Source organism: Ochotona curzoniae, unplaced genomic scaffold (assembly GCF_017591425.1).
Source record: "Ochotona curzoniae isolate NIBS_2020 unplaced genomic scaffold, NIBS_Ocur_1.0 contig_2688, whole genome shotgun sequence".
In the NCBI taxonomy this organism is placed as follows: Eukaryota; Metazoa; Chordata; class Mammalia; order Lagomorpha; family Ochotonidae; genus Ochotona; species Ochotona curzoniae.
The window spans coordinates 77,857-102,021 of NW_024465553.1; the positions used below are offsets into that span (position 1 = coordinate 77,857).

At 52.1% G+C, this 24,165-nt stretch overlaps 2 gene segments (V, D, J or C); both read left to right on the forward strand.

Annotated features, from left to right (window-relative positions):
• LOC121152803 overlaps positions 1-873 on the forward strand; it is a 43,903-nt gene extending 43,030 nt beyond the window's left edge. The window contains 2 exon segments of the C gene segment in view: positions 383-498; positions 621-873. Of these exon segments, the coding sequence occupies positions 383-498; positions 621-629 (125 nt within the window).
• The window catches only part of LOC121152807, a 43,348-nt gene that overhangs the window by 10,279 nt on the left and 8,904 nt on the right, over positions 1-24,165 (forward strand).

Genomic DNA, 24,165 nt, shown 5'->3' on the forward strand with positions numbered 1-24,165 from the left:
GCCCTGCCAGGCCACAGGGGACACAGGTCTCACACCCTGCTTCTCAGCCCCAGGGTCCTAGCCCCAGGGGGGCCCTACAGCTCAGTCTCCCCGCCCCAACTCTGCCAAGTATCTGTATGCTGCTTCTGCTATGCTCTCTCTGACACTCAGGGCTTCTGGAACAAGAGTCGGGGTGGCCCACCCCTGCCTCCAGACCAACCCAGGAGTCCTCAGCTGGCAAGGCCAGTGTTCTGTGCAGCACCTCCCACCTCACCCCTGTCCTCAGGAGCACAGTGAAGTTGAGACTGAGGGTGGCTTTGACAGCTGAAATGTTGCCAGATTCTGACCTGTGTGGGTGCTGCCGAACCTGATCCCCCGTGCTTCTGTGTGTGTCCTCTTGCAGGAGGGGAGGTGGGTGCCGAGGAGGAGGGCTTTGAGAACTTGTGGACCACTGCCTCTACCTTCATCGTCCTGTTCCTACTGAGCCTCTTCTACAGCACCACAGTCACCCTGTTCAAGGTAGCCAGCTTCCTGCAGGGCTGTGGCCAGGCAGAGAGCCACCCAGGTGGAGGGCTGTCCTGAGGGGGTCCGCCTTCAACCCCAGGGCGAGCAGCGGTTCAGAACGTCTCTGTTGCCTGCAGGTGAAGTGACCTGAGAAGGAAGCCGAAGCTAGGAGACAGGCCGCTGTCGCCCTGCTTGTGTGGCCTGCGTCTGAGACCTGCGTCTTCCCCACGTCGCCGGCCAGCTTCTCTGCTAAAGCACAGGCCTCAACCAGTCCAGTCAACAGTCCTCCACCCTGGGGAGCAGCAGCCAGGATGTGCCCCAGGCACTGTACGCTGTGTGTGCAGCTGTTAGTAACCCCCAAAATAAACAAGAGCCTCTCGGCTTGCGAAATTGCTGTCTCATGAGACCTTTTGTCCCCCTGCAAAATCTGTGCCATGTAGAGGTGTGGAAGACCCCAGGGACAGCAAACAAATCACTGTGGAGTGGGGGCCACGCTCAGTACAGGCTGAGACCAATAGAAGGAAGATGTTACTTATAGTTGAGGCCCACGGGGGCCTCTGTGTCCCCTTTCCTCACAAGTGCAGTCCTTGCATGCTCTTGTCAGACCCTGTGGAGGGCTGAACAGGCAAGGCAGAGGCAGCTGGGGCCTCACAGCATGGCACAGGGCAGCCACATCCACTGCCAGCAGGGCCCCCAACCCCCCTCAACTTCAACACTGGCTGGCGGTTCCCAGATACTGCCTGAGGTGGTGCCCCATAAGTGGGGCCCACAGGGGGTTGTTCCAGGCTCACAGAGGGTCTCCCTGATAAGGGCTGCTGGCGAGGGGAGTGAGAGGAGTGAGGGGGCAGGTGAGCACTCACTTCCCAATGTTCCACTCAAAATACCTCTTACTATGGGCAGGGCGCTGAAGGACTGTCAGGAGGCCCCATGCCTGAGCAAGGACCAGGGGAGTCTCTACCCTCAGAGGCAGAAAGGCCGGGAAATAGCCCTAGGGAGGAGAAAGGCAGCCCACAGATCCCGCAGGGAGAAGGTGGGGGTGCCCAGGCCAGCAGGCGCTGGCAGGCCTTGGAGGCCTCGGAGGCCTCAGCATGGAGAGAAGAACACTGAGAGAGACCTGGCAGGCTCCAGAGCCCCGGGAAGGTGTCATCTGGTGAAGGACTCTAGAGTGACAGCTCCAGGGGGCAGAAAGGCAGACTGGAGTCGGTGTGGGCCTGGCCGTCATGGCCCAGTCAGAGGCCAGTCAGAGGACAGGCCGGGTGTGGTGATTCCCTGCAGTGTGTAGGGCAGGCCCTGCTTGAACAGAACTGGAAATGCAGCGGGCTTCCAGGTGCAGCTGCACACTCCCCCTCACTTTGCTGCAGTGGAGCCCATCACTGGCACCACTTGCCTGCTGGTGGAGGAGAGTGAAGCCTCACACACGGCCAGTTGGCACAGGAGCCCTGCAGTAGGCTGTGGGATCAATGACCCTGGCAGCCCTGCATCAGCTGGTTCAGCACTGCACAAGGCCCCAAGAAGGAGCGGCTTTATTGCACACATCACATTCTCTGCCAGCTCTGCCAGCCAGGGCTTTATGAGCTCTGTGCCTGGTCACTGTCATAGCCCTGCCCGCTCTCAGGGCTCCTGGGCAGGTAGAAGAGTTACTGTCATTGCCATCCTTGTCTGGCATTTACCACGAACATGTCCATGCGGGCCATGAGGAACTGAATAGCCTGGGCTCCCCAGAGCCTGGCCCTCAGCTAAGCCCACAGATTCCAGCAGGGCACATGCTGAGGTCCCAGGGGCAAGGGATGCATGTCAGCCCCTGGGGCACGTGATCCCTCCTCCAGGGAGCTCCTTATTAAGTGGAATCCCTTCTTTTCCTTTCCTGATTTGAAGTATTGATCTCCCTTCTCCTCCAGCCTCCAGGGTTTCTGCTGAGATGTCTCCATAACCTGAGGCCCCACCATCCACCTTGTAGTCTCCACTGCAGGGCCTAGACATGCACAGGAGGCTGCTGGCACCTGCTGGATGCTGGGGCTGACCTACAGGACACCTACAGGTCCTAGGAGGAGTGGGGATATGCCTCACTGGGGCACAGAATACAGAATGTTCATCAGCCCTGGTCCGAGCAGCCACAGAACACCAAAAGGTCCCCATGAGCTGCAGGAACTCCATCGGGTTCCCAGCACACCTGCCCCGCTTTGCTTCCACACATAAAGAAACATGGGGAGCAGGAGGGCTGGCCAGGGCCACACTGACCTCAGGGCCACCCAGTGCCACATCCATCTCAGGATCACCCAGGGCCATATCTACCACAGGGCCACCCAGGGCTATATCCACCTCTGGCCACCCAGGGCCCCACTCACCTCAGGGCTGCTCATTGCCCGACTCGCCACATGGCTCCCTAGGATCACAACTCCAGTTACCTCAGGGCCACATCCATCAGGACCACCATGTTACTGGTCCCTCATCCTTTCTGCAGGAACTTGAGGGATCACTCAGGGACCTTAGAGCCACAGGTGGCTTCTCTCCTACACATATGCAGCTGGCTGAACTCACACCTACACATACCTCACCTCAGGTGTATAACTGGTCCTGAGACCTCACATCAACACACAGGCAGCCAGCAGGTCTCACGCCCACTCATGCGTGTTGGCAAGAGACCTGGCACAGCCATTGGAGGCCAACAGGAGCCCAGGCACTATGGTGAGCTCAGTTGGCTTGAAGTGCCATGAAGAGCTGGTCCCAGACACCTGTCAGGGCTCCAGGCACACGCTCTCCTCCACTGGAGGCCTGGCCCAGTCCTTCCCTGATGACAGACAGCAGGCTCACCACAACCCTTGGCAACAAGCTGAGGAGTGCAGCCACGGGCAGCCCTCTGCGTGGACTCCTCCATTTCTCTGTCACTTTGCTTTCTGACAGCTGTGCCAGGGTCTCCAGCCTGCAGGCCTGAGGCCTGGATCTTTTGTCAACAGTCCTGTGAGGAGACAGTGGGTTACCTTACAGAACTCAGGGACAGAGCCCTCCACTCAGGCCCGGCACCAGAGAGTGCCTTCACGGACAGAAGCCTGCCCTGGTCCTCGGGAAGAGGTCCCTCATCTCTCAGTCAGGGGGTTTGAGGAAGCCCCTCTGCCCTGCCCTGCCCTGCCCTACCCTGCTAGCTGAGCTGCCAGCAGGGCCACTCCACACCCCTACTCCAGGACTGCATTCCCCCTCCACCCAACTTGCTAAACTGCCAGCAGTGCCATGCTCCCTCTCCAAGCCTATCCGTTCCCTTCTGGCCCATGATTTACTCATCTGGCATCCCTCTGCCGCACATAGAGGACAGGAGAATAACAGTGCTGCAGGACTCTATACTTTCCCTCTTCCCAGTTCCTTATGCCTAGCAGCCAAGTCACCCCTGCCCTTGATGGCCTGGGCAACCCACGTGGAGGGCCTTGGTGAGGCTACAGGCTGCTATTCTGTGGCAGCCTAAGAATTCACAATGGCAACACTTTTGTTAGACTCTCTAAGTCTGTGTGAGTTTCAAAACATACAGAAAAACATGAGAGACACACACAGAAAGACATCTATTGTCTACTTTAAAACTTGGCTGACTGCAAAACTGGCTTCTATAAAACACACTTGCATGCTTGCTTCAGCTCCTCGCTGCCAAGCTTAGTCTGTATGAACACTTGCTCATTGGACACCCTAACACAAGTAACAGCGTTATTGTGGCTCCTACTGGTACGTGCAGGTGGGTTGCAGGTGGTCGACTTTTCCTTCATCCTCACATTAGCACTCAGCCCAGACCAAAACACATGTCTTCTTCAACTCTGGAAGGAAAGTATTCAACTTTGAGAAGATAACAATTCCTGACAATTCCCCCTTTGTCACATTGAACCAAAGCTGGCTTAGTTGATTGGGTAGTTTTTCATGCCAGCATGAGTTTAAATGCCCCTAATGGCAGCCTCTTCTCTTGCACTTGCAGTGGAACAGGACAGTCCACCAGCCAGTGAATAAAGACTCCTGAGCTCCCAAGAGTCTGCCTCCAACTCAGTAAGCTCACAACAGTACCATTATGCACAGGGCATCAGGCCCAAGTCCCAGACCACAGAGAATGCCCCTGGTTGGCTCTGTGGTCAGGAGCCCAAGAAACTGGAGAACTGGGCTGTCCCCTCCCTCCTCCAGGGAACCAGGAGGACCACCTTCTGGGGCAACCATGACGGCGAGATGGGTTGGTACTGGGAGTCATGCAGCTGAGCCCTCAGCCCCAGCCCCTTTGTGTGTAGGTGGGGGAAAGGAAGGGTGTGTAGAATGGAGCCAGGCTACAGGAGTACACAGGCCAGCCCCAGTCCTAACCCCTGCATGTGTAGGGGTGTGTAGGATGGAGCCAGGCTACAGGAGTACACAGGCCAGCCCCAGTCCTAACCCCTGCATGTGTAGGGGTGTGTAGGATGGAGCCAGGCTACAGGAGTACACAGGCCAGCCCCAGTCCTAACCCCTGCATGTGTAGGGGTGTGTAGAATGGAGTCAGGTTACAGTGGTCTGCTGGCCAGACTCAGTCCCACACCTGTGTGTGTGCAGGTGTGTAAAATGGAGCCAGGCTGCAGGGGTACACATACCATCAGGTACCTCCTAGTGCCCAGCTCACCCTACCATGAGTACAGGGAAGGCCAGTCCTGCCCCAGGGTGGATTTGATAGCCTCCAGAGCCTTGGTGGAGTCAAGCCTCACCTCCCCACTGGGATGCTGGCAGGGCCTGTCTCCCACCTGCTTGATACACTCCAGGAATAACCAGGGCTGCAGTAACCACAGGCCAGACTCAGCCATGACACTCAACTACCAACCCTGGTTTCCGGCACTAAGGCAGGGAAGGTGAAACCTCCTCCAGGATGAGATACCCAGAATAGTCAAGCTACAGGCTCTCCATGGCTCTCACAGAACACGCTCTAGCCAAGCAGGGCACAGCTGGGCCTGTATCCCTGGCTGGAACTGTTTGCCAGGTTTTGATATCCCCAGAAAATCAAGTCTGAAGTCGGTGCTAAGGCATAAAGGTGGTTTATCCAGGTTAGCCTAAGTCTCCCAGCCATCCCACTTAGTCCAGCAGGGCTGGGCTGGGAAGGGGCAGCTGTAGCCGAGGCTGCTGCAGAATCAGCAGGGAGGGAAAAAGAGAAGGAGAGCAAGCAAGCCAGAACAGCCCCCCATCCTCCCCCCTCCCCCCCCCCCCGCCGGTTGAAGAGCCCAGCATTCTTATACTTCTCAGGCTATTAATTATACAGTCATGATTTAGCAGGCTTCTATTGGTGGGTTTGAAGTAAGCAACTTTCAAAAAGTACAAATTGATGAGCTATAGGTCGGTGGATCTTATCAAACACCAGGTACCTCCTTCCTGAGGAGTGGTCTGCCTAGTGACCTGCCAGGTGTCCTGCCAGGTGTCACGTAGACTATCAGGCCTGGAGTTCACACAGCACCCATCCAAGCCATTAAGGCAATAATTAGAAAAGACAGAAAACATCTAGGTTCTTCAGAACCATCACAGCCCTGCAGTGAAGCCACTGACTGCAAGGACCCCCCAACACACCACCCCCCAACACACACCAGCTGGGCCACAGCTGGCTGTCCTGTCTACCCCCATTCAGATGTGATTTTGCTTTCTTCACAGGACCCCAATCATGCCTGACTGTCATTCTAGCCTCCACAGTTATACCCTCTGGGCTCTGCAGACAGTCACTGGGAGCCTCCTGCCCCAGGCAAGGAGGCACTCACACTGTGCTGGTGGCCGCTGCTACCTCCACACAAGTGACTCCATATGGGTTGCCGTCCCCCAGGCCACAGGATGGCCACATGTGCCAACATCCCACCCCAAGGGGCACTTTGTGGCCACTTGGGCCCCACTCTCTTTTTTCTTTAAGAATTATTTATTTTTTTTTCTTTTTTTTTTATGTTTTTATTTATTTTTTTTTATTGTTGCTTACATTGTATTATGTAGTACAGTTTTATAGGCGCTGGGGATTCCCCCCACCCCTCCCATACCCCTCCCCCCATGGTGGATTCCTCCACCTTGTTGCATAACCATAGTTCAAGTTCAGTTGAGATTCATTGCTTGCAAACACATGCCTAGCATAAAGTTCAGCGTCTTATTGTCCAGAAAAGTTCAGTGGCCTCTTGGGGAGACCTTCTATGGTCTGAAGATAGGTCTAACAGAGTAAAGATCCGGTCAGTTAAAAGCCCCAACAAGGCCTCAGTATCAATATACAACATTATGGAATTAATTGACATAGTATTGGGTAAACAATATGTTAAAAATAATGCAAGTTCCATTCTTCGAAACATCTGGGTTGAGACAGTATCAATGACAGGTTCAAAAAATAACAAACAACCATACAAAAATTACAGGTTAAATCAAGGCAAACATGTGGTATCTAATCTTTTGGGATTCACTCATTTCCCTTAGCATTATAGTTTCCAGTTGTGCCCATTTAGCCACAAAGAACTGCATTTTGTTTTTTTTAATAGCTGAGTAGTATTCCATGGAGTAGATGAACCAAAGCTTTCTTATCCAATCTTCTGCTGATGGGCATTTCGGTTGCTTCCATGTTTTTGCAATTACTGATTGTGCTGCAATGAACATAGGGATGCATGTTGGTTTGTCGTAAAACAGGTGTTTTGGATATATTCCTAGGAGTGCTATTGCTGGGTCATATGGTATGCAGATTTTGAGTTGTTTGAGTGTTCTCCAGACTGATTTCCATAGAGGCTGTACCAATTTGCAGCTCCACCAGCAGTGGAGTAGGGTTCCCTTTTCCCCACATCCTCGCCAGCAAGCGTCGTTGGTGTTCTTGTTTATGTGGGCCAATCTTGCTGGTGTTAGGTGGTACCTCATCGATGTTTTAATTTGGATTTCCCTTATTGCTAGGGAGCTGGAACATTTTTTCATATGTTTGTTTGCCATTTGGACTTGTTCCTTTGTGAAATGTTTGCCCATTTCCCGTGCCCATTTCTTGAGTGGCTTGTTCGTTTTGGTTTTTTGGTTGTTTTGAAGTTCTTTGTATATCCTGGAAATTAGCCCCCTATCGCCTATATCATGTGCAAAGATCTTCTCCCACTCTGTGGGTTGCTTTTTTACTTTGTTGATTGTTTCCCTTGCTGTACAGAAGCTTCTTAGTTTGATGAGGTCCCATTTGTTTATTCTGTTCTCAACTGCTATTGCTTTTGGTGTCCTTCTTAGAAAGTCGGAACCTACTCCTAGGTCTTGCAGGGTATTTCCTACATTTTCCTGCAAGAGTTTGAAGGTTCCTGGATGTAGGTTTAGGTCTTTTATCCATGTAGATTGGATCTTGGTGTATGGTGATAGATATGGGTCTATCTTTTTGTTTCTACAGGCTATCAGCCAGTTGTCCCAACAACATTTACTAAAGAGGCCTTCCCACTTGCTTGAGTTGTCATTCCGATTGACCAAAAAAAAAACAAGAGAAAGTGAGAATCAATAGCATTAAAGATGAAAAAGGCAACATAACAACAGACACTGCAATCATTAAGAAAATAATTAGAAATTACTACAAAGAACTGTACTCCCACAAATTTGAGGACCACCAAGAAATAGAAAAGTTCTTGGACTCCCACCACTTACCAAAACTCAGTCCGGAGGCAACTGCAGAATTAAATAAACCCATAACCAAGGTAGAGATTGAAACAGTCATCAAAGATCTCCCAACGAAAAAAAGCCCAGGCCCAGACGGCTTCACTACAGAATTCTACAAAACATTCCGAACAGAACTAACCCCAATCCTCTACAAGCTCTTCAAAACAATAGAGGAGGAAGCAACCCTCCCAAACTCATTCTATGAAGCTAACATCACCTTAATCCCAAAACCGGACAGAGAACCATCAGAGAAGGAAAACTACAGACCTATTTCTCTGATGAACATTGATGCTAAAATTCTCAACAAAATCCTAGCCAATAGAATTCAAAAAATCATCAGACAGATCATTCATCCGGATCAAGTAGGATTCATCCCTGGAATGCAGGGATGGTTCAACATTCAGAAATCCATAAATGTTATAAACCATATCCAAAAACTGCAAAACAAGAACCACATAATATTTATTTTTTTTTTAAGATTTTTATTTTATTTTTATTGGAAAGGCGGATATACAGAGAGGAGAGACAGAGAGGAAGATCTTCCGTCCGATGATTCACTCCCCAAGTGAGTGCAACGGTCGATGCTATGCCGATCCAAAGCCAGGAGCCTCTTCTGGGTCTCCCACGCGGGTGCAGGGTCCCAAAGCCTTGGACCGTCCTCGACTGCTTTCCCAGGCCACAAGTGGGGAGCTGGATGGGAAGCGGGGCTGCCAGGATTAGAACCGGCACCCATATGGGATCCTGGGCGTGCAAGGCGAGGACCTTAACCACTTGCGCCACCACGCCGGATTTATTTATTTTTATTGTAGAGAGGAGGAGAGACAGAGAGGAATATCCTCCATTCAATGATTCACACCCCAAATGACCTCAATGGCCAGTGCTGTGCCAATCCGAAGCCAGGAGCCAGAAACCTCTTCTAGGTCTCCCATGTGGGTGCAGGGTCCCAAGGCTTTGTGCCGTCCTCTACTGCTTTCCCAGGCCACAAGAAGGGAGCTGGATGGGAAATGAAGCAGCCAGAATTAGAACTGGTGCCAATATGGGCTCCCAACACATTCAAGGTGAGGACTTTAGCCACCAGGCCACCACGCCGGGCCCAAGGGTCCCATTCTTTTTCTGATGGCCCAGGTCATCTGGGCTCTTCAAAGCAAAGATGGCATTAAAGATAATGGTCATAGTGCTTTGTGCAACAGGAAATACTGAGGAAGCTTTGCCTATACTTTGATGTGAGCTGCTGAGGCACTGAGTCCTCAGAGAGCCCAATTGGAGCCCATTTCCCCACAAGAGGAGGCAGGCAGTTCTCCCAGCCCTGGGCACAAGGAACGGAGGAATACCCAGCCTGCATGGGCCCAGGGAAAGAGAGACCTGGCATCTGTCTGGGCTGGGAGGCAGGCAGGCTGGGATGGCTCCCTGGAATGTTGCTCACAGCCCTGGCAGAGACCCCAGGGACACCAAAGCCAGAGCCTGCTGGGGGAACAGTGCCCATGGAAACTCTGTCCCAGCCAAGTTCACCTGAGAAGGGGCAGGAGCTACCTGGGAGCCAACACAAGGCCTTTCTTCACTGAAACAGCAGCTTGCACTGGGCCTGCAGCTGAACCTGACACTGATTGGAGGAAGCGAGCTGGCCGTGTCATCCAGGTTCAAACTCCACAGCTCTCTCTTGATATCTGGAGCTTCACAGGGGCTTCCGGTCCCCAATCTGCAAGCAGAGAGGGCTCATTGATACCTGAGGGCCCTTCTCCCAAGGAGCTTCCCACTACTCTACCCCACAAGAGGCTGCCTGTACTGTACTCTTCCTTCCCTTTACCTGGTGCAATCCTTCATGTCTAACCACCTGACAATCCCAAGCTGGGTTCCAACTGATGAACCCACCCACAAGTGGGTTCCAAGTTGATGACCCTGGACAACCCACCTACTACAGGTTATTTTTTAATCTTTTATGTATGTATGTATGTATGTATGTATGTATTATCATTTTATGATTCAGTTCCATAGGTCCTTGGGATTTCCCTTATCCCCTCCACAATTCCACCACCCACCAATCCTTGCTGAGTTCCCCTATATCATTGCTAACATATTTCTTCATACACAGTCATATATCCAATATTGTGGGCATGGAAAACTGCAGAGTTCGACAACCTATTGTCAAGATAAAGTGAACAGTTTCATTGTGAGTCCATCTTTGTCTGGAAGTAGAGATACACACTGCATTGTATCCTCACATCTGGATATGTTAGTCTCCATTTCACAGTTACTATACATGCCCTTAAATGAAAAGCCACAATACAAAATCAACAATAGGAAGAAAAATAGAAATTTAAGATGCCATGAAGTTAAATAACATGCTGCTAGATACGAGATCTCCACTACAGAGCTACTATACATTCCATTAAATGAAGAGCCACAAAACAAAATCAACATCAGGAAGAAAAAAATTAACAATGCCATGAGGTTAAATAAGATGCTACTGAATGACTAATGTGTCACTGGAGAAATGAAAAAGAAAATCAAGAACCTTCTTTTTTTTTTAAGTGGCAGCCCTCTTCTTTTATTATTATTATTATTATTATTATTATTATTATTATTATTATTATTATTATTGGAAAGGTGGATATACAAAGAGGAGGAGAGGCAGAGAGGAATATCCTCCGTCCGATGGTTCACTCCCCAAGCGAGCACAATGGCCAAAGCTGAGCCAATCCAAAGCCATGAGCCAGGAGCTCTTCCAAGTCTCCCACGTGAGTGCAGGGTCCTGAGACTTTGGGCCATCCTCAACTGCTGTCCCAGGCCACAAGCGGGAAGCTGGATGGGAAGCAGGGGCACCAAGGTTAGAACCGGCGACCACATGGGACCCCGGCGCGTGCAAGGCAAGGACTTAAACCACTACACTATCGTGCTGGGCCCAAGAACCTTTGTGAAGAAAATGTTGCTACTATAAGATCTATGAGTCATTGAAGAATTTAACCAAAAGAAAAGTGTTTTGAAGAGATGAAACTAACAACAACAAAAACAATCAAAATCCATGAGCTATAGTTTCCGCTGATCTTTGTTGGTGAAATGTGTCTCCTGGAGGCAATAAATGCACGGGTTTTGCTTTTTAATCCAGTTTACTAATCTATGATGTTTGATTGAGCTTAAACCATTTACATTAAGGGTTAGTATGTTTGGGTGGTAATTTGTTCCTGTCATTTTAGCAATGATTTAGTTCATTGATTTAGTCTTCTGTTGTTATTTTACTGGGATGTTCTTCACATTTGCCTTTGGTTTGGGTGGGTGCTATTCCTCTTGTCTGTCGAGAGAACATCTTGAAGTATTATTTGTAGGGAGGGCAGGTTTGGAAGAGGCAAATTCTTTTAACTTTTCTTTACTGTGGAAGAATTTTTTTTCATTTTCAAAGACAAAAGAAAGCTTTGCTGGGTACGTTATCCTGGACCTACAGTTTTTTCTTTTAGGATCTGGAATATGTCACTCCATTCTCTTCTTGCCTGTAGAGTTTCCTGTGAGAGATATCCAGTGAGTTTAATTGGCATTCCTTTATATGTCAGTTGATTTTTTTCACATGCACATTTAAGGATCTTTTCCTTATGTTCAGTTGAGGAGAGCTTGATGACTATGTGTTGTGTGAAGATCGCTTTTGGTCAAGCCTGTTGGGAATCCTGTGCCCTCCTGGATGTTGTTTCCCAATTCTTTCTCTAGATTGGGGAAGTTTTCCCTTATTGTTTCATTAAATACATTGGTAATCCCAGCTTCTCTTTCTGCACCTTCTGGGACTCCCATAACTCTTATATTTGGCCTTTTAATAGTGTCTTTCAATCCTTGAATACTTTTTTTTTGGCCTGATCCAGCTCTGCTTCCAGCTTTTTGTTTGCTTTCGCCTGATGACAGAAAACACCTTCCAACTTTCTTTCTTCTGCTTGCTTCATTCTATTTTGGAGACTCTCCGCTCTACTTGTAATTTGCTCTATTGTGTTCTTCATTTCTGATATAGCATTTTTCATTTGATTCATTTCCAGTGTGACATATTCCTTGAATGCCTGCTTTACATGCTTCTCAATGTTGATAAGAAGTTGTATAACTAGTGTTTTGAATTCTGTTTCCTCCATTTTCTTAATATCTTTTTCAGTTATTCTGAAGTTGGCAAAGGGTTTTGTTCCTTTGCAGGGGAGGCTTCTGTAATATTCATTGTGCCTCTGTCTCTTGTGCCTTTTGCTCTTGGTCATCATAGTTCAGGTTATCAGATTCTTCCCCTTGGGGCAGGTTTCTATGCTCTGTCACCCATAGCTGTACAGTTCAATTTTACTTATTGCAGTTGGTACATTGCTCTTTATTTGCTGTCACTTGTGGCACTCCCTCCAGCAAGCTCCAGGTCTGGGTCCTTATGTTAGATTTCCACCATGGTTTCTGTAGTCCCAGCTCCTGGCTCACCAGTCTCCACCTCCTGTGATACTGTGCTGTGGTTGCACCATTGTCTATACAACCTTTCTCCCACTTCCAGTTGGAGCAGAATCCAGGATTAAGGAGACACCAGGAGTCCTATTTAGCTAGGTTGTTGGTGATACTGATCTTGCTGGTACTTGTTGGACGTTATGTCTGAGGACCACATTGACCTATTTTGACCCGTACATTGTCATAGTCAGTATTATTTTCCTGTGGGACCAGTGCAATGCACTGAGCTCAGTAAGTTCTCGCGAGCTCAGCACATGCACAGCTCACTGTTGTCCTTACAATCCTAAAACTTTTGCCACAGTGTACAAAATGGTGCCTGACATGCCACTAGCAGAGTTCTTGATCTGTTGGCCATCAGGTCTGAGTGCTACCTAGACCTATCTTGGGTGCAACCTATAAGATGCCACATTGTTGCAGTTGGCTGATTCAGAAATGAGTTCACTTCCAGCTCAGCATATGCTCAGTCCTTTCCCTTGCTTTTTCCTCCTGGTTGTTGGTGGAGTTCCGGCTGCTGGTGGAGTTCAGATCGCCGTTAGCTGAATGCTACTGGGGTATCAGTCGCTACAACACCACACCATTCGTTTTGCTGTTTTCCTGTGTCTGTCAGTATCCAGGAACCCCTCTGCTTTTGATTTTTCCTCTCCTATTTGCTGGAATGTGCCCTCTCTGTTTCATACTGGTAATGTTTCTCCATCCGTTTAAACAAGTCCTTACCCTATTCCACCATCTTGATTCTCTCCTACCCGGGGTTCTAAGCTGATGACTCCAGGCCATCTGCCCACTGGTAGGTTCCAAACCTGACCACCTCAGGTCACCCAACCACCAAGGAGTTCCAAGCTCACAACCCCAGGCTGCCCACCAGGGGGTTCCAAGCTGATGACCACTGGCTGTCTGCCCATTGATGAGTTCCAAGCTGATGATTCAGGGCCCCCTGCCCTCCAGTTGGTTCCAAGCTGATCACCCTGGGCTGCCCACCCACCGGAGAGTTCCAAGCTGACAACCCCAGGATGCCTGCCCACTGATGAGTCCAGTGTTTGCAGTCTGCAGGACCTGCATCCCCAGTCCAGGACGCATAGCCTCTCTGTGAGGCATGGTATAATCAGCTGTACCAGTTGACGGCAGAGGCAGATGCCTGGCCCTCCATCACCATCACCATCACCACACCCTGCTGGGCCCTCACACAGCCACCCTGGACTGCCCTGTCATGCCTGGTGTAGCAGCTCTGGCCTCCAGACATTTTACTGAGGGGACTCTGGGGAGAAAGTTACAATGCTGCTCATTGTCGAGACACCCAACATGCTGGGGCTTCAGATGTGCTTTCTTTTTTTTTTTTAAGATTTATTTTATTTTCATTACAAAGTCAGATATACAGAGAGGAGGAGAGACAGAGAGGAAGATCTTCCATTCGATGATTCACAGCCCAAGTGACCTCAACGGCCAGTGCTGTGCCGATCCGAAGCCAGGAGCCAGAAACCTCTTCTAGGTCTCCCATGTGGGTGCAGGGTCCCAAGGCTTTGTGCCGTCCTCAACTGCTTTCCCAGGCCACAAGCAGGGAGCTGGATGGGAAGTGGAGCTGCCAGGATTAGAACTGGCACCCATATGGCATCCAGGCATGTTCAAGGCAAGGACTTTAACCACTAGGCCACAGATGTACTTTCTGTAAAACATTTCCCAGCATAAAGCAATACACCCTGCTCCCAGCCCTAACCATGCCTGCCAAGAGCATGCCATCACCATGGCCCAAACCCAGCCCAGATGCCCTCTCTGCAGCCTGATCCTGGACACCTCCAACCTCCTGGCAGCTCCTTCAGCTCACAACACTGCATCTGCTCATCATCCTGTTTCATACCTTCTGTGTTCCCTCCCCACAGCAGCTGTTCTCCCAGTAGACCCTTGTTGCCCAATGGCCCTTGTCTGGGCCAGTCTGATCCCACCCACCTCCCCTTATCACAGGAGGCTTTGCATCATGTCTATGTGCCCAATTCAGTGCCAAGCACAGACCTGGCAAGAGAGGGAAGCTGGTAGACAACTGAGGATGGATGGGAAAGAGCATGGACAGAGGACAAACACGCTTAGTGTGAAGATGGATGGATGACTGATAGGGTGCACAGAGGGCAAATGCATCCAGTGTAGGGACTGGGATGGGAGAGCAATATGTGGACAGAGGACAGACATGCCTGGTGTGTGGATGGATGGAGAGTCACAGCATGGACAGACCTGTCTGGAGTATGGACAGATGGAGAGGACAGTATGGACAGACATGCCTGGTGCATGGATGGGTGAGATGACAGTGTGGACAGACATGCGTGGTGCATGGACGGATGAAGAGCAACAGTGTGGACAGACATGCGTGATTTGTGGACAGATGGAGAGACACAGAGCAGACAGAGCACCTCTGGCAGGTTTTGGTTAGCATTAGCGTCTTCTCACCCAGCTCTGGGTCTTCTCCAGGCAGGGAACTAGCCCCTGGCCCCTCAGAGCTGGACAGTGGGGACAGCCCAAGGCCTGGCATGCTTCCTCCTCATGATGAGTGTTCTGTCATGAGGTCATGTGTTGGGGGGACCTCTGCCACGAATCTGGGATGGCAGAGGCTGAGGGGACTCATGGATACTGTGTGACCCTGGCCCTAGCCCCACCCCTGCCACTCTGCACCCCAAGGCTGCAGCCCCAGTAGGATCCAGAAGCTCTCTGCCAGCTGAAGAGGAGGCTGACCCTGGATTTTCTGCATGATAGCAGATGCTCCAGGCCACCTCCTGCTCTGTGCATCACAGAGCCCCTCCCAGACCCAGGCAGCCACCTTCAGCTGCAGGAGAATGTGGGTGCCCTCCTGCCTTGGCCGCCTGCTTCTGCCAGAGCCTCCTCTGCCCAGCAAACAAGCTCAGCTGATGCACCTACCTCTTGGTGTCACCAATGCAGGTTCATCCTCAGTCAAAGACACTCAGCCAAGGATAAGCAGCAGCAGGACATGCTCAGGACTGGTCCTGGCCACTATGCCAGGGAAGGAGGAACAAACGGCATGTTTCTGCTCTCAAGTCCCTGGGCTGAGCAGCCTCCTCTACACGCCAGGCACACACGCACACACGTGTAATCACACATGCAGGCACCTACCTCAACACAACATGCATGGAACCAAACATACCTAGACAACATGTCTACATTGTTCAGGTACACATTGCCTCGACATGCACACATATGTGCCATGCGTGCAGCCACTCATCTCAACACAACTGGCACTCACACTCTTGCACACATGAGCCTGGTTGGGCAGATACGCTGCGTGGTCAGTGCCCCAGAGACACAGACCCTCCTGTGACTCCTGCAACTTCCACCATAGGGTCTCCCTCTGAGGGTAAGGTCACTGGTCACAGGGCCCGCTCTGGTGAGCAAGGACAGAAAACAGGCCACACCTGCCACAGCACAAGGGCTACATCCCTGCCACTGGGAGACATCGACCTGTGGCACCTGCTGCCAGAGGCTGCCCACCTGGGAGCCAGAACAGGATCCCCCTTCACATAGCTGAGGGCAGGGCTGGTGGTTTGGCCGCACCTCCCTTCCCTGAAGAACCACAGCGCTAAGTGCTCCTTCGGCATGGGCCTCACACAGCTTCGACCTCATCTCTGACATTGCCCAGCTGCCTGCTGGGGCACCCACTGCATCTATCATCACAGCTGCCCCCGTGCTCCCCCACCCCCCCGCTCCAGGAACCCCTATCAGCACACAGCCTCCACGGGCCTTTGACAACAGGGATCCGCCTTGCAGCCCAGACCACAGAGAACCAAAGGCTACTTCTGCCTGACCTCTAGAGTCCCCGGGCCTCTGACCAGCTTCTCAGGTGCCAGCACCGCTGCCCTCCTCACTTCACCATCCTCCGGCCGCGTCCCCTCTCCCCTGTTTGTACTGTCCCTGTCCACCTGCTTCCCACTCGGGTTCTGACCACTGGGAGAACAGAGATGCACAGAGTGGGCGCCCCAGTCATGCCACCTGGCCTGCGGATCTCAGAGCTGCTGTCCCAAGGAAGGGGGACTAGAGAGGACCCCAGAACCAGCACAGCTGTCACCCTGGGGTCCCTGGCTTTCCCCTTTGCATCTGTGCCCCCTAAAGCCCAGGAGGACAGAGGAGGCATTGGCCCTACAGCCTATGGGCTCCCCTGAGGATAAGGTGCCTGCACTAGAGCAGAGGGCCCTCACTGCCCAGCAAACATGATTATGAGACAGCACACAGCCAGCCCTCGACAGCCTGCTCCCAGCACCTGCCTTTCTGGAGCTGCCAAAGTTTAACCGAAAGTTCTGCCCACCCACTACTCAGGGCATGTCCCCCACCCCCATGGCACCCACCTCCCCCACAGCCAGCCTTAGGGCCAGCCTTCTCTCAACACTTCCTCTTCCTCTATCCACAACCATTGATCAGTGCTGACCGCAGGCATCCTGCTGAGGCCACGTGGCCCAGGGCCTCTATGACCCTTCCTGGCACCCAAGCCACAGCTGTGACTCAGCCTAGCGAGGTGTGGCCAGGGACTAAGGCCCCCCCACACTTCACAGCCCACCTGTGTCACCGCAACTTGGCCTGTTTGGGTACTGGCCATACAGGCAGAACCGTAGAAAGAGGCCACCTGCTTCCAGCTACACATGCCCACCCATACCCAAGTCAACGCCGAGGCGCCCAACCAGCCCCATGGTCTCCACCTGACCAGCACAGCCCGGGTCCAGAGCAACAGCCTTGGCACAGCGTTGGGGCAGGGACTCAGCCTCCTAGACAGAGCATTCCAGGTCCAGGCAGGAACCAGGTTGCCATGGCCACTGTGAGAGGCTTCATCAAGTTTGATATGGAATATATTAGCTGAGGGAAGTTCTGGAAGGAAACTTGGGGGGTGATGGGCAGAGGGGACAAGCCAAAAGGCACATTAGGAGCAGTGACACAGAGCAACACTCACATCAGAGAAAACGGGTGATATATTAACATTCTCTTGGGGATCAACAAGTGTTTTCTCAAAATTCCAAGGCCAGCAATTATAAAAAACAAGACTGACAGATTTGCCCCCAGAGGAAGAAAATAAAATCACAGGACAAAGCCGCTAAACGACCAAGTGGCCCAGCATCACACAGTCCAGGTCTCTGGACAGGCCAGACCAAGATGAGACACCAGAGACAGCAAAGACGGGGGAAAGACATAGAGCCGATACTATGAGACGACAGAGGGGCAGGGAAAGCCACCAACATGGCACCAGCATCCTTCGAGGTCCGGCTGCTCCACATCCAATCCAGCTCCTTGCTAATGGCCTGGGAAAGCAGTGAAGCAAGGCCCCAAGTGTCCATGCCCCACCCACATGGAGACCCAGAAACTCTACCTTCTGGTTTTGAACCAACCCAACTCTGGTCATTGCAGCCATTTGGGGCATGAACTAGAGGATGCAGATCTTCTTCAGTCTCTCTCTCTCTCCTTTCCACTCTGCCTTTTACATTTATATACAAACCTCTTAAATTTTATTTTTAATGTTGTTTACATAGTTGAGAGGGACGCATGCCCATGTGAGCCTCCGTTTGGAGGCAGGGAGAGTCAGGCATGCGGGAAGGCAGGAGGGACACATGTTTCAGTCTTTTCTTCCTCTATGTCTGCAGGGGAGGAGAGGGAGGGGACCACTCCATATTGTCAAGCTACAGCAGCACCCAGGGATGGGCAACAGTCACCTGATGACACCTTAGAGACCCCAGTGTAGGGAAGAATGTTCCCAGAGTGTCACTTGGGTAGTTTGATAGCCCTGAGACATTGGCAGTTTTGTTGCTCCAGGGTTGAAAAAATCTCTCCAGACTCCAAACGCCAAACTCCACCATAGAGCATCCACAGGCCCAGGAACATGCTGCAAAGCTCAATCAGGAAAATTGTCCAACCTCTTCTGTTGTCCATCTTCTTACAAGGCAGCTAATATCTCCTGCTAGCCCAGATGAACTAGCTGTCATGTCCCCTGAATGCATCTGAGCATGCTGTTCACTGCACAGGCATCAGCAAATGAGGAGGCCCAGGCCTGATACACACCTTAAGGTCAGACTACACATTCTGTGATCTTCCCTGTGGTCAGTGTCTGGGTTCAGTGATCTAGTCACAGAGTCCGCTAAGAAACCTCGCCTGGAGTGATCTCAGACTTGACCAGCCAGTGCAGGGTCAGGTGTGGTCTGTCACCTGCACCAGCCAGTACACGTGCCTGTGGATACAGCTACCTGGTCAGTTCCACCCCACCTCCATATCTCACATGAGCCAACAGGTGCTGTGGCCCTGCCAGCCAGTCTGCCACAGAACTGGTCCTCATGCATACCAGTAAGTGCCATGGCCTAGTTGGAGGACCCCCCCAATAATCATTACCAGGCCCACCCTCAGCCCTAATTTTGGGCATGCCGGCCTAGCAGGGGAGTGCCCACAGTTCCTCTGCCAGGCATGTTCCCAGCCCAACACTCACAAAGGCCCAGATAGGAGGGTGGACTATGTCGGGCAGGGTCCCCCTACCTACCAACACGGGTGATATCCAGGTCTGGGAGTCGGCTTGGTGCGAGAACCTGGAAAATTCCCCTACTAGATTGTAGCTCCTGCTGGTGAGCACTGCTGTGCCCAGATTTTGAGATACCCAGAAACCACCAAGAGTCTGAAGTTGATCCAAGTGCACAAGGATGATTTATTTAAACTCAGCACATCCAAGCCTGGGTTCTTGGTTGAGAGCAGGCAGCTGGCTGACCGACTGGCCAGCCGGCCGGCACCAACACCCCTTACTGGAATATGGCCCTGAACAGCACATTCTTAGAGTGTTTATAGGGACATTCCACAATAGCTTGAAAAGGGGAAATTCACAATAGCCTGCAAGGTGAAGGGAAATAGCACACATTCCCTACCTATCTAGGCTAGACAGCCCATGCCTCCAGCAACTAAGGTAAGCACCCACTTAATTACTTGGAGCCACCTGTGAGATAACAAGACTTAGGTGGGCCTTGATTCATAAGAATCGGGGCCCATCAGTGCTAAAGGTCACATAGGCAGCTAAAGGTCACATAGGCCATTTGGCCTGCAAGCTCATACAGTTTCTTAGTAGCAAAGAGCCTTGGACAAATGGTTGGGATTTTTATACTGAGGTTCTTCAGCACCTGAGTCAGGGTTGGATGTTGATCAGACCAGACAAGGCTGTTTCACTTGCCAGCAGGTATGTGGTTGGCTTGGAGGAGGGGGCAAGGACTGGCCAGAGCTAGACCAAACCATAGCACACACTGGCATGCGCAGGAGCCAGGATGGGGTGTGGGCCACGCTGGGCTCGGCAATCAGAGCTTTCAGTTTACGTGAAAACCAGGAATAGGGGCAGGCTGGGCAGGGCTAGGCTGCAGACCCACCAGTGAGAGATGGGACTGAGGGTAATTTGGGAAAGGCCAGGCTGCAGCATCCAATGGCAATGGACAAGTCAAGAAATGGGCACTTCTAAAATCTGTGGCTGGGAGCTGAGGGGATCGTCCTGCTGGACTGTGGTTTCAATCGGTGAGTGCAAGAGAGGCACAATATGGGCAGTGAACTGGGCTGAATAGCTACATCTCTTGGCATGTATGTGGACTGGTCTTGGGGTATGCCACACTGAGTAAAATTTCACCACCCACTGGCACTTTTGAGAGCCAGAGTGGGTGTAGACAGGCTGGGCTATGTCTTGGTACCCACCGAATCACGTGAGAGCCAAGTCTGGGGGTGGGCCAGACGGAGCTGGGCTGTAGCACCCAATGTAAGAGCCAGATTGTGTGTGCGCTGGTTGGGCAAGGCCACTGAGCCAAGCACCCACTGGTGTATGTGCACAAGATCTGTCTCTGGGAGGTGACCTGATAGAGGAGCTTGGGGAACTCCTCTGTCAGGATGCATTTCCCAGTGGTGAGTGCAGGAACCAAGGCTGGGAGCAGCCCAGGCCAGGCCAGGTTACAGTGCCCACCAGCATGCATGTGGGTCAGATCTGGGAGTGAGCTAGGCTGGACCAATTCATAGCACCCAGTGGCAGGTGTGAGAGTCAGGACAAGGTGCACGACAGACCAGGGTGGGCCACGACACCAGCCAGTTCACATTCATGCCAGGACTAGGGCTTGGCTGGGCTGGGCTAGGCTGCAGCACTTGCCAACATGAGCTGGAACTGAGGGCATGTCAGGCTAAGCCAGGCTGCAGCATCTTACCAGTAAGTGCCAAGGTAAGGCAGGCAATGACAGACTGGGCCACAGCACCCACTAACATACACAAGGCCCTGGGGATGGGCAAGTCTGGTAGGGAGCATGCTCTGAGGGCTCCCCTGCCTAGCCACTACTCTTGCTGGTAAGAATGAAAGCTGGGACTGAGAGATGACCAGGTTGATCAGGGCTACAATACCCATTGGGCTACATGTGAGCTGGGCTAGAGAGGATGCCAAGCTGGGCTAGGCAACCACATCTACTGGCATAAGCATGAGCCACAGTAGGTGCAGGCTAGTCAAGCTTTGCCACATTATTAGCTGGCAAGTACCAGGACTGGAGGCAAGTGCCATCAGGCTAGATCATAGAAGCACCAGGAAAGTCCAAGATCCAAGGCTAGGAGTGAGCCTAGTAGAGAAACTGTGGGAACCCCTCTAATGGGCTGCAGCTCCCACCAGTGAGCATGAGAACCAGGGCTGACAGGTAGTAACACCTCCCAGTATAAGCATGGGCTGGATAGTAGGGCCAGTCAGGCTGGGTGAGGCTTTAGCACCCACTGATGTGTATGAGAGCCTAAAGGGAAGCAGGATGGACTGGACACTCTGCTGCACATATTTACATGTGCAGGAACCAGGACTGGGGGTGGGCATGGTGGGGATTATAGAGGGGGGGTCCCTCCAACTAGGCTGCAGTTCCCACTGCTGTGCATGAGGGCCAAGTGCGTGGTGGACAGGGTTAGGCTGAGCCACAGCATCTGTTGGTTTGCATATGAGATAGGCCTGGGGACAGAACTGACTGGTTGACTCTAGCCACCGATGTGTATACAGGGTGATATGGATGACAGACTGAGAGGAACCCCACATTAGCTGGCAAACATAGGAGTCAAGTCTAGGGTCACATCAGGCAAAGTTTTGTTGGGAACCTCCCCACCCCAAGCTGGACCACTGGACTCAGAACTCCAACCATGAGGAAAATCATGGGATCTGTGGTCTGATCATGGGCCTCCTTGGTTGTTGAAGCCTGGGCAGTTGACAGCATGCCCACATGCACATGGGGGCATGAGGGCTCATTGAGACTTTCACAGGATGTCTAGTACTGTGGCAGAGGATGGAGGGCAGAACAAATTGGACAACTCTCCCAGATAAGCATTCAGAGCAAGTAATGGGTGAGTGGAGACTCTAAGATGGACTGTGTCAGTCAGGGTTTCCTGCAAGGGTTTCCTCAGCATTGGAGCAATGAAATCAACAGCATCTCAGAACTATCAAAACTACTTGATCAGTACCCTTGGAAAAGCTCCACATCGGGGACCCTGGGATGGTATCAGGTGGCCATCCTCAATCCCCAGGTACCAATGCAGGTAGGCAGCTGGAGAACAGCCCTCCCTCTTCTCTCCCCTCACCAAGATACAAGAAGCAAAAAAAAAAAAAAAAGTAGAAGCAATTGTCTCATCTACTTTGCCCATTTCTCAACCCTTTCCACCCTAATCAGTGGTCCACACGGACATTAATCCTCCTAAATTATGCAAATATCCTCAAAAATAAAATAAGTTTGTTATAAAAATAAATAATTAAAAAGGAAAAATATGTAACTGACCAAGTGTAAGCCACTTCACACATCTGATCATGGGCTCAGGCAGCAGACATGGGATACACAGAATACAGAGAACTGCTGGTTGGAGCACAGGCGTGAGGGGCTCAGGCAGCAGACACAGGATACACAGAGAGCCGCCGGTTAGAGCACAGATGAGGCACTCTGTAGGGGCAGGAGCCAGGGGAAGTTGCAGACCCCAGCACCAGGCACCTAGGACTATATTCCATGAGGGAGGTTCCTGGCCAGAACAGGAGGCAGAGGCCAGCTGGAAGACAACAGCATGAGCAGGAAGAGCTCAGGAAGATAGGTGAGGGCAGCCTGGCCTCCATGAAACGTCAGACCCCTGCTGGGGAAAGAGACAGAGGAGGGAACCTTTGCATCCTAGACAGTGCTAAGTGGGAGCAAGGGTGGGAGTGAAGGACCCACCTGAGTGCTCACAGACATCCCCACGAGGGGCTAGAAACACAGAAAAACACAAAAGGCTCAAATGTGACTTGAGGCTTAGAACTGCAAAATATTCCAAGGCAAGGAACTCAAAGACACAATGACAAAGGTGCTTTGAAGATTACAGGCAGTAGGCTACAACAGCAACACAGAAAAGATTATACCATGGCCCAACCACATTGAACAAACAGGATCCATACAAAGAGGTTGGACTCAAGCTTCTGCTAAGAGCACACAGGTGTCCTGATCCGGCCTGCTACATAGCAATACTAGGAACCAGGGCTATAACTGAAATGTGCCTCAAGGTGCAGCAGAAGTACCAGGTGTGGGCTGCAGCACTCATGCAGCGAAAGTACCAAGCGTGGGCTACAGCACCCACACACACACTGTGAGCTCGGCTCACCACACACACGGCGGTCCTCCTCCTCCCCACACACTGTGGTCCTCCTCTCCCCACACTGCGGTCCTCCTCTCCCACACACTGTGGTCCTCCTCTCTCCACACACTGCGGTCCTCCTCCCCACACACTGCGGTCCTCCTCTCCCCACACACGGTGGTCCTCCTCCCCACACACACGGTGGTCCTCCTCTCCCCACACACACGGTGGTCCTCCTCCCCACACACACACTGTGGTCCTCCTCTCCCCACACACTGCGGTCCTCCTCTCTCCACACACTGCGGTCCTCCTCTCCCCACACACGGTGGTCCTCCTCTCTCCACACACGGTGGTCCTCCTCTCTCCACACACTGCGGTCCTCCTCCCCACACACACACTGTGGTCCTCCTCTCCCACACACGGTGGTCCTCCTCCCCACACACACACTGTGGTCCTCCTCTCTCCCCACACACTGTGGTCCTCCTCTCTCCACACACTGTGGTCCTCCTCACCCCACACACGGTGGTCCTCCTCTCTCCACACACTGTGGTCCTCCTCCCCACACACACTGTGGTCCTCCTCTCCCCACACACTGTGGTCCTCCTCTCCCACACACTGTGGTCCTCCTCTCTCCACACACTGTGGTCCTCCTCCCCACACACACGGTGGTCCTCCTCTCCCCACACACACGGTGGTCCTCCCCACACACACACTGTGGTCCTCCTCTCCCCACACACACGGTGGTCCTCCTCTCCCCACACACTGTGGTCCTCCTCTCTCCACACACTGTGGTCCTCCTCTCCCACACACTGCGGTCCTCCTCCCCACACACACTGTGGTCCTCCTCTCTCCACACACTGCGGTCCTCCTCCCCACACACTGCGGTCCTCCTCTCTCCACACACTGCGGTCCTCCTCCCCACACACTGCGGTCCTCCTCCCCACACACTGCGGTCCTCCTCCCCACACACTGTGGTCCTCCTCTCCCACACACTGTGGTCCTCCTCTCCCACACACTGCGGTCCTCCTCTCCCACACACACGGCGGTCCTCCTCTCCCA